The sequence below is a fragment of the Aulonocara sp. 'chitande type north' Nkhata Bay genome, linkage group LG16, assembly GCF_057382095.1.
Source record: "Aulonocara sp. 'chitande type north' Nkhata Bay isolate Kocher_YH1m ecotype deep benthic linkage group LG16, A_spYH_male_GT1.1, whole genome shotgun sequence".
Taxonomy (NCBI): Eukaryota; Metazoa; Chordata; class Actinopteri; order Cichliformes; family Cichlidae; genus Aulonocara; species Aulonocara sp. 'chitande type north' Nkhata Bay.
In genome coordinates this window covers 35,840,905-35,859,302 of record NC_141359.1, presented here as the reverse complement: position 1 = coordinate 35,859,302, position 18,398 = coordinate 35,840,905, and the positions used below count along the sequence as shown (strand labels likewise).

Sequence of the window (18,398 nt, the reverse complement as noted above, 5' to 3'; positions counted from 1 at the left end):
CACAAATCTCAGTGTGGAGTTATAAATACCACATTTCTCATAATAAAACATTGCCTTTTATTGCATGTTTTTAACTCTCCCAGTTCATACATTCAACAATGTTTGAAATATCAACGAGTAGCAGTATCGAGATTTGTTACAGTTTGCTTGTGTTTTTGTGTAAAGATTTTGCACTTGATTTGAAAGTACCACTGGGGCAAAGCCAAGATCGCAGGTGGCATTTAAAGACGGTGTACTCGTTCAGAGTGTGCTGTGTTTTCATTTTTGTGATGGACTTGCATTTGACGGACTTGCTCTGAACCTGACACTGCTCTGCGTGTTGATATGTGTGCAATATTTAAGTTAAAGGTTGCACGGCTGAAGGTAAACAAAAACAGACCCAACTGCAGCCCGGAGCCCGGACAGCTGACGCCTTCGTTTGCCTTAAACGTTGGTATAAGCTCAACCTCACTCTGTTGTTTTTCACATTTCATTCGGGTCTTTCATTTGAGTTGTTTCAGTAGATCAGATCAGTCTGAGCAGCATGGGACTGCGAAAGAGGCGTAAGCTCAATTTCAGTGACTATCAACCTCAAGCAGTCAAAAACAAGAAACCCATCATCCATATGTGCCTTGTCTGAACTGGTACAAACCAGAAGAAGTGATTGGCCTTTCATCAGACATTCTGCTTGAATGCTCCTCCAACAGGTTCAGACTTGGTTCACCTCTGTCTTTTATTCCCCAAACCTTTTGTCCACTCTGCTGATATTTGCTGCTATGCTAGAGCACAGTTAAGTCAGCACACCTTCTTAAGAAAAGAGATTCTTCTTCTTTTTTCTTTTTTCCCCCAGCAACATAAATCCAACATACACAAATACAGCATTTATATATAAAACGAAATAATGCAAGCGATCATGGCTCAAGAGTTAAGAGTTCGCCTTGTAATCGGAAGGTTGCCGGTTCGAGCCCCGGCTTGGACAGTCTCAGTCGTTGTGTCCTTGGGCAAGACACTTCACCCATTGCCTACTGATGGTGGTCAGAGGGCCCGGTGGCGCCAGTGTCCGGCAGCCTTGCCTCTGTCAGTGCGCCCCAGGGTGGCTGTGGCTACAATGTGGCTTGCCCTCACCTGTGTGTGAATGGGTGGATGACTGGATATGTAAAGCGCTTTGGGGTCCTTAGGGACTAGTAAAGCGCTATATAAATACAGGCCATTTACCATAATGCAATAGCACAAGTTATTTACCACCATTCCCATATCTCAAGCCATATTTCCACTTCCATTATCTCCCACAAGTTCAGCATCCTGTGAGATGCATAACTTCCTGAAACACTCCCCCTTAAACAAACCTTACATTTATTGTCAGTTCCACCAACAGGAAATGCTACCATAGCCTTATCCACTTGCAGACAGCCAGTTGAGCTCGGCTACAAAAACTTTCCAGAGTCAAGGAAAAAGGATAGCACTATCTTTTTCAGCAAACAAATGTGAGTCATTCACGAAGGCATAAGGCTACAGACCTAATTAGTTCCCATGTCGGTGTCATTCACCCCCTGTGCAAAATGGCAATTATGACTCAACATTTGCGAGATTAAAGCTTCCTGCAAGCTACAGCAACGTTAATAATGTTGCTACTGCTTGCAGGAAGCTCCGTCAGCCGCAGACTCCTTCAAGATAGAGCGCACTGTGCAGGGACAGATAAAGGGACGAAAAGCTTTGAACAAAAGGCCAGCTTTGTTTGGTTTTGTACCTGGAATGACACAACACCATCAACAACACAAAAGGCAGAAATTAAACATGTCTTGTTAAAAAAAAAAAAAAGGCACAAATGGGCCTCTTTTAACAACCTACGTAACTACAGATGGTCTTTATTCATCAGAGTGACACCAGTGGAATTCGGAGCTGTGATGTTACGTCACGTCATTATAGGAGCGTCAGCCAGGAGGACAAAACAAAGCTTTTTCTCCAACGTGTTCCAGTTATTTTTATCAGGTTTGCCAGATGGTTGTTAAATCCAGGCCAGTAACAACTTGCTACTCTGTCTGTTCACAAATAATAGCAGACAGTCAGTTTTGATCATTTCGACTGAAATGATTTGTTTTGATTCAAATTCACGTCATCAACCTACTGAGTACAGCGACCCTAAGTAAGGTTAGCTAATTAGGACGCTCTTTTTTTAAAATTATTATTAATATATTATTAAAATATTAATATCCTTTTTTTGTCTTTCACATCCCAAAACTACAAAATTATTAGTATAACCAAGTCCATGTTCCAGATAAATATCTGTACTTTTGCACACATTTTTCCCTTCATGTCTCTGTGCCAGTCACTGAAAATTATGAATAGCAACAGGTCTTTTTTTAAGGAATCTGACCCAGGTTGAGAATATTATCCCAGTCTTCAGAGTCAATTTAAGACCTAAATTTTTGCTTGTTGTTTACCATAAAGACATTACGAATTCCTTTTTTCAGGTAGTGAATATTCAGTAATGGAAAAAAGACTTTCTGACTTTGAGTCTCTTTACAAACCTTTTCTGGGTGGCCCTAAAATTACTTAACAACACAGTTTTAAATAAAACGTACATCCATGTGTTCACTGACGCCTATAATGGGAAGCTAGTACACTGAAAGTAATGTTTCTATCCCTTGGTGAGCCACTTTTTCCTCCTATTGAGCAATTGGTACATGCATTTCCAGATGTTCTGGCTATGCCTCTGTAGCTGTGAAAGAACACACTAGCGAAATATTGTCAGGTGAGTTGAGAAATGATTATAGAGACAGCATCTTCCCTCTAAATACAGAGCCAAGGTAGTGTAGTTTGCCAGCTTCTACAGGTGACAGTGCACAGGACTCACCGATTAACCTGCGCTGGATGCTCCTTAGAGTACATTTATCATCTCCCCCCAGCTCTGTCAAACTGGAGTGGACAGGTATTTTCTCTCAAAGGACACGTATATTCACCAAACGCACTGCAGTCAGCTTTTTATCTGAAAATAGGGTAATAGCGGCACAAAGATCTGATGCCCAGAACAACTTTGCACTGGAATGTTTCTGGGTTTCCAAGTATCTGTATTTTGCACATCATAAATCAAAAGTGGAAATGTTGTGTTACTGTTACTTACTCTTAGTGTACGGAAAATTTATTGGAGTTCGGTGTTTAAATAAAGCTACTTCAAGAGAACCATCAAAACCACTTTTTATCAAATTAAATATTCTCAAATTTAAAGATTTGGTTGACCTCAGAACTGCGCGAACAATGTACAAGGCTGCGAATAAATCTTTGCCCCACAACATCCAGAACTTGTTCCAAATAAGACCAAATACTCATACCTGAGAGGAATCCTTATGTTCAGCAAGCCAGTAGTAAGTACAAATGTAAAATATCATAGCATTACAGTCAGAGGAGTTAGTGTGTGGAACACCTGCACAGATGAAATCAAGACAAGTACATCAATACAAAAATTCAAACGATTGTTCAAAAATAATAAATTGCATGGATATATGAAATCTTCCTCAGTGACTGAGTTGTCTCATTGTGTCCTCATTTTTTATAGATCAAGGCCTAAGTAACCCAACCTTAAGTGTTCATTAAGGTGTTTGTCACATAGATATAAAATAAGCTCAGAGATTAAGCGGGTGTTATATAGGCTCTCGACTAGCGTTCCTGCTGCTCTGATGTAGGCTGAGGTGTTTTATATTCTGCAGCAGATGAATCAGCAAGGACCTTTGAACTCTGAAATTTCTGACTTTCTAAAGTTCATGAGGTCAAATAAAATAAGAAGCTGTTCCCAGCCAATTAAATTATGTAACTGTGTATCACAATGAGTTTATGGTTCCCGCTCAAGCAGGTGTGTAGGCTACAATTACACATGCTATATTTCTTAGCGATATGCACTGTATATTCACAGAAAAAGATGAGGCACACATTTTAATTAGTCAACCAGCAAAGCTAGAGGCATTACCTCAAGCAGAATTTTAACACTCTGTCTAACTTAAAGTGATACTGTGGTGGGCGAAAGCTGAAAATGTAGGCCACATAAAACAATCGTATTTAATTAAATATGCTTCCACTTCAGAACATTGTCACATATTTATGTTTTTGGTGTCGCACAGGGCAGCAACGCTCAGAAAGCTGAAGTAACAAAACCGGAAAGACACTCAAGGGCTGCGAATAATGGGCTCGAAATTATCTTGTTACAGCACAACTTCCAGTTATTATGACTCACACAGCTTATTCCACTAATGACCATTATTATTTAAACCACACGCCCTATAGAAAGCACCACAAAAGCAAATTTATTTAAATATTTTACCACAATAACAGATGTGCTGGAACAATTTAATGTGTTATGGAAATATGGCAGACAACATGCCTCAACCCTGTCTTCAAGAAATTCAAGTTGTAGCTGATTTAAATCTTTTGGCTCATTTTCAAGCCTTGTAGCAGGTCTTTTAGAACCCAGCCACAGGGGGTCACACACCAATGCACTACTGCTGGTCTCAAGATGGGATAAATGGAGAGGCTCCCATCAGAAAGGACATTTGGTGTAAAATTGTTGTGCATAACTTTTGCATAAAATTGATGATCTGGATGAATGCATCCTCCTGATGTTGACCATCAGTTTGATGGTTAAAGTTGTTGGGCAAAGCCAGAGGAAGTAGAAAGAGGAAGGCATGTTTAGAGGCAGCAAGAATGAGGGAAAAGTAAGACAATGGAAGTGAGAGCGGGGACTTTAAATCTAGGGGCTAAGAATACTAAAGGAGAGATTAACTCTTCCCAACTCTTCTTGCTCATAGGGGGCTGTCTGATTGTATGATTGTTACTCTGTGTATTGTAGGGCTACTATTACCTTATAGTAAAAACCACCTTGAGGCGATTGTTGTTTGTATTTGACGCTATATCAATCAAACTGACTTGAACTGAACAGATGTAGTGAAGGAGGACATGTAACGGGTTGGTGTGACAGAGGAGGATGCTCGGGATAAGCTGAGATGGAGGCAAATGACCCGCCGCCGTGATGCCTAACAGGAGCAACTGAAAGAAGTCTCAGGTTGCAGTCATATCTCAAAGCATGTTCAAGAGAAAGTTTCAGGTCTTTAGACTAGTTCAACTCCATCCAAAGGTCTTTTACATGACGTTCAAATTGTGTTATAGAAAGTAAATCCATGTCAGGTCAGGACAGAGTACAATCGTGAATGTTTTTCAGTTTAAGAGCCTAATACTCCCTCTCAATGATGAAAAGGCTTTAAAACAGCAGTACTGGGTGTCTTTTGTAGTGTTGTGTAGGTATCACTAAAGTTACGAACTCAACAAAACGTAGATACAGTCAATGCACTAGATACCTGAAAATTTTCCTCAGAGACTGGATTAAGAGACTTTGAGCCCATCGCTGACCTCTTTATCATCTGACCAGCCAGGCAGAGGATGCAGTCCAAAAATCCCTGCAGGCAGTGTGATCGACCCAGAAAGAGAGGGATAAGAATTAAGCTAAGTCAGCTTGGACCTAAAGCTGTTCCTCTGCCCAGCCTACAGGAAACATCACAGGAAAATAAAATGGATGAAATAAGACCCAGACACAGGAAATCAGAGTCTGTTGTGCCCACATCTTTACGGAGACTTGGCTCTATTATAGAATGTGCCTTTAGGTTATCAGTAAGCCTGGAAAAGTGCTATATAAATGTCCTTCCATAAAGTTTTTACAGTGCATCCTCAGAGTGCTAAGCTTTCCAAATCTGAACTTTTAAGCTCTATCTTTTTTTTTTTCTGTTGGTGATGCAGTTCCATGTTTTTAGGAGGCAATTTAGATGTTCTTAAAGTCCCATTTATGTTATTAAATATTCATGCCTTGCAGCAATTTCCAAGTTAACAAAAGTTTGCAATGCCTTTCTTCACTACCTGCAGGTCTACAAGAAATGTTCCCTTTAGGATTTTCACTTTTTGGCTTCAGTTACATCTGTAAAAACATCTAAAACCTGTGTGAATAATTTGTGTATTAAAAACATTTTTCAGACTCACCTTTCTTAATGCAGCCACACATACCAACCACATAATTTCACTGGACGAATTTGCGGCATTTTAGAATTTTTAGAAACACGGTTGATTTTTTTGGATCTGCACAAAAAGATCTAACCAATCAGACCACTACATTTGGCATCAAGCACATTCGTAACTCAAATCGCACACCAGTACTAAATATACAGTGATTTGGAAATAGTAAAACAATAATGTTTTACCTCAAACACAAAGCTAGACCATGCTCCGGGTCAACTGGCTCTCTGAAATCATTTTTCTACCTCCTAAGATCTGCTCCCAAATCTGCCAACAAGACCTCAAATTGCTTGACTGACATTCTGAAAACGTATAAAAGTGGTCGTGATACAGCTTCAACATGGATCAAACCATGAAATTCTTCCTGCTGCTGCTTTCTCATGAGAACTGAATGTACCCAGAATCTCACGTTCTTACAGGACCAGCTAATCATGTCTTGATGCCAACTTCACTTTTTTCTTTTCACAGTGTGTTTTTTGAGGCCAAATTTCCTGCAAAAATACAACACATACAGTGTGCACATATAGTACACGGCAAGTTCGGATGCAGAAAATTTGTAAGTTTGTTTACTTTTTCCATTACGCATTTGGTATGTGGGGACATTGAAGACCACAAGGGTCAGTTATGAAGAAGAAATAACGAAGTCTGCATGGCAAAGTGAAATTACATAAAAGTTAGGCATAAAAAAGCAGAACAAAAAATTCTCTCTCGAAAGTATAAAGTTTGAAAAACTAGGAGTTGGTACATCCACAAATGGAGAACAGAGGCAGAACAATGAATTACGTCACTGAGAGAGATTTCGTGCCTCTTGCATTTTAATGCTTATATGACCCTGAGGAAAGGCTGCTGGTTATGTTGCAGTGGAGCCACTTTTTGGTGAGCTTCATGTCGAGACAAAACTAACATTCCTTATTAAAGAAACTGCCAGCATGAAACATTAGTCTGTAGCTAATAATAGTCAGTGCAGAGAAGACTTTCCAGTTATAGGTGAAATGATCTTGTGGTAAAATGTTTTTAGTGACATTCTAAGGCTCGTAGTTTTCTCAAGTCTGCTCCTTACTGCAGACGCTAATTAAGATGGCACATGCTACAGTGTTTTCTTTCTATGGCCTGAGGCTCTCTAATAAAAGGGCCACTTCAAACAGCTAGCGAGCTTCTAATTAAATTCCTCCACAAATTAATGAGACAGTGTTTACGCCTTCATGAGACGATTAGTGATACGACCAGAACTGTGCTCCAATGATACCGATGTTTAGTCCCAAACTGGCTCAGTGAATCCCTTATTGCATTACCTCTCAAGAGCACCTAAATGATATGCAAATAGTAAAAGCTAACGTTCTTCTGTGAGCAAAACATTGAAGGCCACTATAGGGCAATAGACACAAATTGTCTCTCTGTATTTACTGAAGATTTTCTTTCTCATACTACTGGGTGGCTAAAAAATAAAAATGCCCCTGGTCGTGTTTGCTATAACAATATCTGTATGGCTTTAAGAAAACATTTAGTATTTTTAAAGTTTTTGCCTTAAGGTTAAAAAGACCTGTATGTTTACAATGTTAATCATCAATAAATAGAAAATGATGGTTTAGGGAAAATAATGTCTCTTAGATGCTTAAAAAAAAAAAAGTCATGGGTACTGATATAGGACGCTTGGATAAGCAGGTGACCTATATGCTGAAAGCTACTGGAGTGACTGGTTTGAGCCAACCCAAGACCATTTCCTTTGTGGCAATGCCAAACACTCTCTCCCCGTTTTTCTGAAAACTTTCTTTACTATCCAGTCCAGTAAACGCTAAAATGTCAAAAGTATATCTGAAAAATAAGAAGTCTTGCTTCCACAATATTCTTCTGTACAAGTGAAATTAGTTTCTCAATTACCATTGGAGGGAAATGTATTCTCTCGCAGCTTATATTGGAAAGATTATGTTTTGGGTCACTCGGGAACATATCAGTGGTGTTTTGCTCTGATTATATCATTGCAGAGGTTATGATTCTGGTGTTTTGTCAACTCTGGAGTTTTAAAACGTGTCTAAATCTGCCCCTCTGCAATGTAATTTAAAGTTGTTTTCCATTTATATGCAGATGATACATGACTGTATTTCTCATTCAAACCCACAGGGAGTGGCAACCGAGTTCCACTCTATATCCCACAGACCTAAAAAATTGAAGGCTGACAAAATAAATTACTGGGCTTTAACACATTTCCAACTAAATAAAGTCCAGTCAGTCAAAATTTTCTCCTTCCTCAGTTTGTTTTGTAATTATTTGTAGTCGAGCTACAGACCCACTACATATTCATCAGCCTCAATAACAAAGTATTTTTCACAGATTACAGCACATCTCATGAATACAGTCTTGAGAGTGTACAGGGCTTTTTATAATACCAACATTGAGTGTAAGTTAATAAACTATATTGCAGGAATAGGACTTAGTTTCTGGTTACGGAATAGAACAATGCATTCTTCCATGTATGTGCATTTTAAGTGGCAACTTTCTAGTCCTTTGAATCACCTCTGGACAAAGGACTAGAAAGTTGCCACCCATTAAGAGCAGTTTTTAAGTTTGTTGTTATTCAATCTTTACAAAGAAAAATTTTATCGTAGTCTATTTGCAATTAAGGTCTATCAACTTTGCTGGCAGTCCCTCATCTTCAAACTGTTCCATGGGTTTCACTAAAATGTAAATCTTACAAGAAGCCAGGAAAATGCTTGGATATTAAATGTACACGTGTATTTATCAGGGGAAATATCAAGTTTGTCAACATAACAAAGTGTCTGGCTTACAAATTCTAACTATAGCTTTAAAATGTCCCTTCCATGCTTGGAAATGATGCAAAAAGGAGCTGTGTGTCTTTGAGAGATAGGAAGAAAGCAGACACTGACATTAAAGATATACAGTGAATGTTACAGTTCACCCAAACCGGTATTTGCTTTCAGGAAAGGAGAAGTGAAAGCAGAATATTAGGCTACATTTTCTTCACCACTTTGGACCAGACCTGCCACAACTCAGACCTTTCACAGCTTGTTGGGTATCTGACATCCAATCCCATCGGTCTCATTACAGCTCGCAAGGCTGTTGTTGCGACGTGACAGAACGAGAGGAGGTGCCAAGCGGTTCAGGTGTGGGTCGTGGCCAGTATGAGAACTGCATTTGTTCTGGACTTTGGCCTCTCCAGACGCCACATCTCGACTTTAAAAGGTCACACACAACAAAACAAACGTTGTTGCCAGGACCTCAGTAAAGACATTGATTAAAGTATGGGGTCACGTCTCAACATTTTCTGGATTTTTACACGTAATACTTCTTAAGCAAAAAAGTAAATAAAAAAAAATGACAATAGTTTCTATTGAGTACATTTGAACATTTACGCGTAATTTCTAAAATGTTTTTTGTTGCAATCTTTACGAATATATGAATATAGGACAGGACTGTACTGCTGTACACAATAACACGCATTAATGCCTAACACATCCATGCAGTATTTCAACAGGAATAAAACTTAAGTGATAAATATAAGAAAGTGAATATGTATAAACCCTGAGCGTAGTCGTATTTTACGCACGAGGTTCGCGAGGAGAACTTTCTCCTAAAGCACGGTCGTATAGCAACAAAAACAAGTTGCGAACTAACTAAAGCCAGTTTAAAAAAGAACCCGCATGCATATACACATACAAACTTTGTCTTATTCGTCTTACCTTTTCTGCAAGACCCAAAACGGACCAGGCAGGAGAGCAAAACTGCGCACAAAATCCACCACTTGTTGGAGAGAGGCATGCTGCTGAACGGGGGGCAGGTCCGCGCGGAATGTAAAGTTCAGGGGGAAACTTCAACAAGTTGAAGTGCTGTAGCGCGCGCTCACGATTGTGCACGTGTATGGGAGGGTGAGTACTTCCGTTTGATAACACTGAGACCGTAGACACTGCCTACGTCACTGAAACTCCCAATAATTTCCTGGGATATATCGATAGAAGGGAATAAACTCTGACTCATAACACTTACAAAGAATTGAAATGGATTGTATGAAGATGGGAATATTTGATTATGTCTCTTATCATGTTTTTCAAGTAAATAATGTTACATAAATGTAATCATAACAAGAGTAATAAGAGGGTTGGCCAGAAACTTTACAGCGGGAGAAAATCCATCTCTCACACACACGCTCGGGAATCATGAACTTGCATCAAGCCGGTTGCATCTTTGCAGCTCCTCAAGGGCTGCAAAGATGCGACACATATTCATCTCCCTGTGATGAGAAATTTTCATCTGAAGTGCATTACAGAGCCTCAGCTGTCTGCTTCATGCAGAAAATGTGTACCTGAGCCTTTGAAAAGATTCTGAAACACTTCTTTTTCCAGCGCCTCCAGGCCTCTTCTGGTGACACAAGCTGTAATTGAGCTTTGAGTTGGCTCATATAGCCTGAAATTACAGTCTGCAAGCCTCTTTTCCCCACAAATGTTCATAACTTGGATGGATTCATTACACTGCATTAAATACCCCAGTGGATTTATGTACAAAGCACACTTTGTTAAATGCAGGTGGCTGCACTGCTGCCAAGGCTGAGGATTTGAGTCACAGTTGGGGGGGTCAACAACAATAAAAAATCAGTGCTTTGACTGTCACATAGAACACTTTGGTGGAGATGTTCTTTATCTGTCAGAGATTAAAGGTGTTTGCCCCGTGCTGTGAACACTTAAGATGCTATGTTGTTTTAGGATCCATCCATTCTCTTCAGCTTATCCTTATCAGGGTTGCAGGGGGGCTGGAGCGTATCCCAGCTACTATAGGGAGACAGTACAGCACTGTACTGTACAACTAACGCAGAGAGACAGGCAACCATTCACACTTATGCCCAATTTAAAATCACCAGTTAACACGTTGACATGTGTCTAGCATGTCTTTGGACTGTGGGAGGAAGCCGGAGTCCTCAGAGAGAACCCACACAAACACAGGGAGAACACACAAACCCCACACAGAAAGGCTCGGGCCAAAAGGAGAGTCGAACTCTGCTGCACACCACATCTCATCTGCTGTAAACTGGAAACATTTCTTTTAAGCTATGGAATATTCTTTTCAGGTTTAAAAATATTTTTTCTGCAGACATTAGTTTGTTTAATGTCTTTTGTTAAAATATTCCCTTTACTCTTCCATCCTTTCACAGGGCATAGCTCAGAGTAGCACAGGAACAGAAATAGCCAAAAACAAGAATTTTTTATTTTTTTTAACTAATTCTCAAGTAAAGTGAATAATGTTGTGTTTTTATGTCTTGGTGTTTTCTGGAATGCTATTATGTTTTTCCTTTTTGTTGTTATAGTTTACACCCTCAGGGCCATTATAGATAAGCACAAGGTGTTCTTTGGTATTGGTGCCTTAATGCACCACTCATGGCGATACTGGTTACAGAGAAATGGTCTTCTCTAAAGAGGTGATAAAATCCACATTAGGGTTGACAGAGAGGTGACAGCAGAGTGTATTTGTCAGCCAGGAGATTACACTTTGTGTCCTGTTTATGAGTTTTATGTTTGCTTTTTTATTTTGCTTTGTTGTGACTTTTTGATTCACTGATTCCCCCCCCCCCCCCCCCCCTCCCCTTACTCTTGCTTTTCGTTGGATGTTTAGGCACCAGTTGTTTTTCAGGTGAGGTTTACACTGTAAAACTATTTAGATTAGGTTCAGGAAATGATTGTGATTCAGGTTCAAACATGCCATGAAACATGAACACTGACAAAACATACTCTGTTATTTTAAATGTGGTGGCAACTGGTGTGATTTTGATCAGAACAGAAGTCTGACCAATGAGTTTGAATCGCTGAAAGAACAAATGTAGAGCTCAGGTGATTCAGCATGACTCTTTCTCGGGCTTTTCTTTCAGGAAACTGTTAACAAGGAAATGGTTTGTGAAAATACTGAAGCCTGAGAAACTGGTGTTAATGACTAATCTGTGCATAGGAGACATTTACTTGAATGCTACAACCATAAACACTTCATACTACCCAAAGGCTTGACTAGAGAGTTGGGCTTTTAGACAAATATGTGTTGTAAATTTTGCAGTTGATCAACTGAATTACATTAGTGTTTAGAAAGCAGGAAGCAAAAAGTAAATTGTCATTGTTCCATAACTGACTGATCCACTAAAACTTTATGAGCTCTCTCCAGTCGCCAAGACAAACTTTTTTTTCCGAACAAGACTTTGACAGCGGGTCATAGTTCAAGTCCTCAGAACAGCTGGAAAAATCTTTGCAGGGAAAGTTAATATTTGTTTCTTCTCCCCAAAGGTTCTCTGAGGTGCCATCAAGCCAGCCTCCTAAACCCCAGTTGCTCCCATGGAGCTCGTAAACAGCCGGCAGCAGGATCGTGGTCAGACTTGGTCAGCTCCCTGGAGGGACTGCGTGGAAGTTTATGTGTGTGATGCAAAATGGGAAAAGTGGAAGATTTTTTTTATTTCACAATAAAATGATGAAAATAAAACAAACCAAGATAGTTGAGGGTGAAACCCCTATGGAGATGCTATTAACTGTATGACTATGTGACATTAACACACCCTTAGTAAACTGTGACTATTTCCTTTTTCATAGACCAATGTCATTGTGTTTTCACATAGATTCAAAACATATTGTGCATGTGGTTCAAGTGAATGCATTTTCATTAATATCGATTGAAAGATTGATGTGTTGCATTAAATGAATCATTCATGTGCTCTTTTATTTTTCCTTAGCAACTAGGAGTGTGTTTGCATCCTCCCCATTTTGTTTGTTTTTAGAACCCCACCCTCATTCTTATGGTTTATTCCCTGAGGCTTCTACTATGAAGAGAGCTCAGCATGCTCCGGGTATCTTTCCATTATCTGGACTCAGGATAAGTGTCACTTGAAGGTGGTTGTCAACTCTGTAAGTTAACACACGTGAATGGGGAGGTGCCAGCAGTGTCTGACCAGTCACAATTATAGGCAACTGTATCGGCGACGGCACAAAGGAAGATAAAACTATTTCATGGGGGGCGGGGGTGAAGAGGTTAAGCACATAATGCAGACTGAAAGCACCACAGCAGCTGCAGTCAAGGTAGCTACAAGAGTGTGTGTGTTTGTGTGTGTGTAAGAGGAAAAGCACTGCAGTTTAGTATAAAAAGTGCTGTATGAATGTGTGTTTGCTTTAAGCTCTTAAGACTGAAAAAGAGCTAGTGTCATAAGAAAGTTTGTCCTATTTCAGAACCTGATCTATCATCACCCATTACTCTATCACCCATTATTAAAATTAATTTTTAAATGTACATAAGACAGTTTTATTTTTGCTTCCTTCAGCTGGAGCCTCTGTGGCGCTCTGTGGTTTGAGAGCAAAGAATAAATATATCAATAAATGCAGGCTTACAACAGGCCATGCGCAAATTAGCCTAGCCACAAATAGCCTACAAGTAGGTGCCCTGTTTTGTATTAATGCTTATAGCTCAATGAAAATGCTGTAGAACAGTTTTCAGCAAACAGGACAATAAAAAAAAATTATGCTCATTGAGGAAACACAGAGACTTTAGACAATATTTCAAAAACAGACACTGAGGGATCATCCAGGCGTGGTGATACTATTTTCATGGTTAGTGAGTTGATGGTGATTTCATACCTGCTGATCTCTAATCTGGAATATAACCTGTTCAAAAAAGAGGTTAGTTTTGCAGCATGTTACCATGGCAATGTAACCTTATAAGTAGTGCACCACCTTCTTTATACAAAAGCCAAGGTTAATCCTAAAGTTACCTGGATAAGTCGATATTCAGATTACAGACCTCAGGTCTATCCAACCTTGATTATATCAGCAATAGTTGTTTCACAGAAGAATATCCACAAACCAACTATACACAACAACCAGCAACAATAGCAGACAGATCAAGTGAGGAACTAGCTAGTGAACCAAATGTAGAGCCCAATGTTCATCTGCTGGTCTGCACAACAGTAAAAAAAAATGTAAATACTGATTATTTATTTATTTATTTTGGCACAGCACGTGAACCAACCACACTAAAAGAGTGTGTATAATATATTTCAGTTGCGTATATGCAACAGGAATGTTGCAATCACACCAGATCTTTATGTCATACTTGGCTGGTTTACAAGACATACCAGCATGTGCCTGTGAAAGCTGCCAGCTGGTCATTCACACAGAAATCGGTGCCAGTGAGATAGTATCAGTAAACTGGGCTTCAAACGTTGTGCGTAAGCGGCCTCCCTGTCTGCTCCAGTTGTACATTGGGATACACTGAATAGATCTGTTAGTTAGGATATATGAAATAAATCCCAACTTTAAAGTATCCAGTAAGGGTCCTAAGGCTAGACCCCCTATGCTAAGCAAGCCTACCGCAGACATGAGCGAGACAGATAAATATGAAGGCATGCCGGCTCGGACGTCGCCCGGATCAACAAGGTCCGCGTCAGGTGTTGAGGAACCAGGGCACCCTGACGAAAAGTGGGCTACTGGAACAAGAAGGCATCGGTGGGCAAGAGACGAAAACAGGGCATTGTTGGAATGCTACTACGCAAGTAACCCTGGCGGAAGGGGCTACATGAATTAGGCGAGTGGCTCCAGCAGATCCCGGGAATAACATCGGAGATCTCTGTCCAGAAGAGCGCAGTCCTGGGAACAGCTAAGATACTGCGCAGGACCCTCAAGCTCCCAGGCCTCTGGTAGAGGACCCGAGCTTGAAGGATAAACCGCCCGCAGGGGCGTGCTGGGTGTTTTTTATATATATATATATATATATATATATATATATAAAAATATATATATCGATAGATAGATACAAATCATACAAATCATAAGGCCCAACACAAGTTCATTACCATGGCTGCACCAAGAGCCACTGAAGGTAGGAAAAAAGGGGCGGGGCATGAAGGGCTATAAAATGTTTAAGAAAAACTCATCCAAGGATGTTGCGGGTCTCGAGTCATTCCTGGCAAATTTGTCATCTTTCTTATAAATTTGCCACTCTATTGTAAAAAAATGGACACATGAATGACTACATGGATGCGTACCTTGTTGCAAATCTACCAAAAACAAAACATTTCTAACTTCTCTGATTCAAACTTTTTATACCCAGTTTTATTAAGGTGGCACACTGAACTTCTTTGAGAAATAAATCAGGCATAACATTCAAAAACTAAAACTTCTTTTTTTTGTTCAGGAAAAAAAATCCAGCTTTTTAATGAAACAGAATTAGAAAATTAACGATAACAGCAATAATAATAGTAAGCCTCGCCTCTGTCAGTGCGCCCCAGGGCGGCTGTGGCTACAATGTGGCTTGGCATCACCAGTGTGTGAATGTGTGTGTGAATGGGTGGATGACTGAATGTGTAAAGCGCTTTGGGGTCCATTTTAGCATTAAAATTTCATTTTGATTAAAGAGCTTAGACATACCGGTGGATTAACCATTACAGAAACATGAACAAATCATTTTGGTAATGCTGTGGCATAAATTTACTCTGCAAATATATTCCTATTTGCATATTAACGTAGTTAAACTGCTAATCTGACATTTTATGGGTGGTTAAATTATAAAACTTCAAGCTACTTTGACCATAAAAAATCTTTAATGTTTTGCAATTGATTCTCTTTTGTAATTGAAACATCTTTGACCAACTCCACCCCTTGTTTTCTTTCGTCCTAATTGTTGTGAAGGCATGTCCATGCAGTGTGCTAATCAGACAGCTATCACCACCATCACTTGACCTTTATTAACAAATGTTCAGAGAAGTTGTTGCACGCTGTTTTAGAAGTTGCCTGGCTGAGTAATCCCATATGGAGCAATATACCCGCCTCTACTCTTGTTTCAGATCGGTTGATGGAAATTGATTACAAAACCAAAGCTAAAGCTGCATTTTCCCATGAAAAGTGGGGTTTCAATTTCAGTTTAGTTTGTTGAGCTCGGCTGTGACTGTTTTGTTAAAATATTTCATGTTTCTTACATAGTCATTTTTACATTTTTTAATTTTTCTCTGTGGATTTAGCTAATCGATCTCACTTTTCCCAGTGGACAGAGTTGCTGACGTCCAGTTTCTTCCAGTCAGAAAGACCGGGAAACTATATTTACACTTCTGTGCTTTCAAAATAGTTTCCCCAGTGATGAATGACTCGCATGGTTCCATGTCTGTTGAATGATATTCCAGCCACAATGCCACATCATTTCCTTAAACTTTTTTTTTTTTATCATTTCTGTGTTTTCATTTCTGCAATCAACATGTGCCAGTGCAGTATTTTGCACATATATAAGTTTTAAAACATATTATAATGTCAGTACTATTATTAAAGCCTCGTATTTCAGAAGAACTACATATATTCAATGTTTTGTTACAGTTTAGCCGTATCTCCTAACCTACAGTAGACAATTCTTTACTGTCAGAAATACGATACATTTGTTGACTTACTTTGGAGACCACACAAACAAACAGTCGGATTTATTGTAGTGAAGATGCAATAAAGAGACGCCCATTCAGTCTTGATGATGATATTCACTTCTAAGGTTCCCGAAACAAAAGAAACCACACTGGGAAAATAAAAGGCGAGTTATCTTAAGCCATTGGCAGATACACTCTTGTTTTTAGAAAATGAGCCCTGAAGGCAGAAAAACCCGAGTGAACAGTCCACAGTCTTGGTACGTAGCCAGTGTGGTGGTTGCTTTGTGCATTTGTTCACATGTGTGGGATGTCAGTGGACAAGAATGTGCCTGTCTCTGAGACTAATCATGCAGAGCCATTACTCACTCTGTTCGGGGAAGCAATGTCTCTGTAGTCCCCCACGTTCTGTGTGGAAAGTTTAAGAATGAAAGAAAGTAAAAGTCACATGGTCAAATCTGGAGGAAAGCTCTGATGGAATTTTCTTTATGCTAATTTTCCCACGATATCATGACCTCAATATTTCTCACTTGGAACAATGTGTCAAAGAAGAACTCTGACATTAGCAGATGAAAGGATGAAAGGCTGACATTGTGCTTTGTTCTCAAGGACTGTCTGGATATCTGTCTGAAGATGAATATAATTTCAGGATTTCACATTTTTTATACTTTGTTTAGAGTATATTTACAAAAGGAATTAAGTGATGAAGTAACATTTTACAAAAATTAAATGTACAGTTGTTTATTTTGCTGTATCTGTCTGCATAATAAGAATAAACTTTATTCACCAAGTATATGAATACAGAAATGACCCTCAATGTACTTAACAGAATAGACAGATACTATAAACAATAACAGCATGTATAGCATGTTTCCAGATTGTTTAATAGTGTAGACAACAAGATGCTGGAATAATTATGGAATAAATAAGGGATGGATAACAATGTTAAAGTATTTATATGAGAACTTAACAAACATAAATCTTTAATGTGGCTCATGTAAAAGTACGGAAAGTAACAAAGTCGAAAACACGAAGTAAAAGTGGATACAAAAAGAAGAAAATAAAAGGAGCAAAATTAGACAACTCAACAGGAAAAAAGGAAACACAGGACCTGAAATAAAACAAATCCTCAAAGAAATCAGGAAATAACTAAAGGAGACATGAATACAGAGCATACATAACAAGTACAAGACAAGAAAATAAAAGGAGACCAAGATGCAAATACCGGAGAGGCAGGTCCTGCTAAATACTAAAAATAGTCATGAACCAGAACACAAATACTAAAACTCATAACTAGAAACTATAAAGTAAAACAGCAGGAGGCACAGCAGGGAAAAGGGTAACACCACCTGGGTCTGGGTGCAGTTCCCCCTCCAGGGGCAAGGGTACCTAGACCCGGTTTGTAGAGTACGCTTGGGGAGTGTGATCGTGTGTACAGCGTCTCTTTATGTCTGTCTCCACGTTGGTTGAGTGTGGAGTAAGTGCATATGAGAGCATGAGGGTGGGAATGGATGTTTGTATCTGTGTGTGCCTGTATGTCTGTGTCTATATGTCAGGTTGGGTATCAGACGCCACCTCTCTGGGGACATCTCAGGCCCTCCAAGGTTTGGAGGTCTATCTCCCCCCTCTCGGCCTGGGGCTCAGTCACTCAGGCACAGCTGGCTGCCGGCAGAACTCACGGGCGCGTCACTGAAACTCCCCCTGGCTTCTGCTCCGCGGCTGCTGAGTGAACCCTCATCTGGGACTCTCCTCAGCTCTTTCTGGGACAGTGGCGCGGCTGCCCCTCTGTTGGTCTTCCTTGGTCTCTTGTGTTCTGGGGGCCTCTGGATGTCTGGAGTTTTGATCTCCTCCATACCTGCTTCATGCCCTGGAGGACGGGGCTGTGGCCCCCCCACACCCTCTAGCAGATCATTACATGAAAAAAAAAAAAAACAAGCGCGTCCATGCTCACAGGTGTACACACGGGTGATCACACCCACAAACTACACCCTTTTTGGCTCCT

The 18,398-nt window shown here is 39.8% G+C and overlaps 1 protein-coding gene across 1 annotated transcript in view; it reads right to left on the bottom strand.

The window, feature by feature from the left end:
• tfpia (tissue factor pathway inhibitor a) overlaps nt 1-9,881 on the bottom strand; it is a 53,114-nt gene extending 43,233 nt beyond the window's left edge. Inside the window, exon 1 of the mRNA XM_086266672.1 lies at nt 9,723-9,881. Coding sequence (XP_086122798.1) covers nt 9,723-9,801 — 79 coding nt within the window. The 5' untranslated portion in view covers nt 9,802-9,881. The remainder of the gene's footprint in view (nt 1-9,722) is intronic.
• Between the last annotated feature and the right edge of the window lie 8,517 nt (nt 9,882-18,398).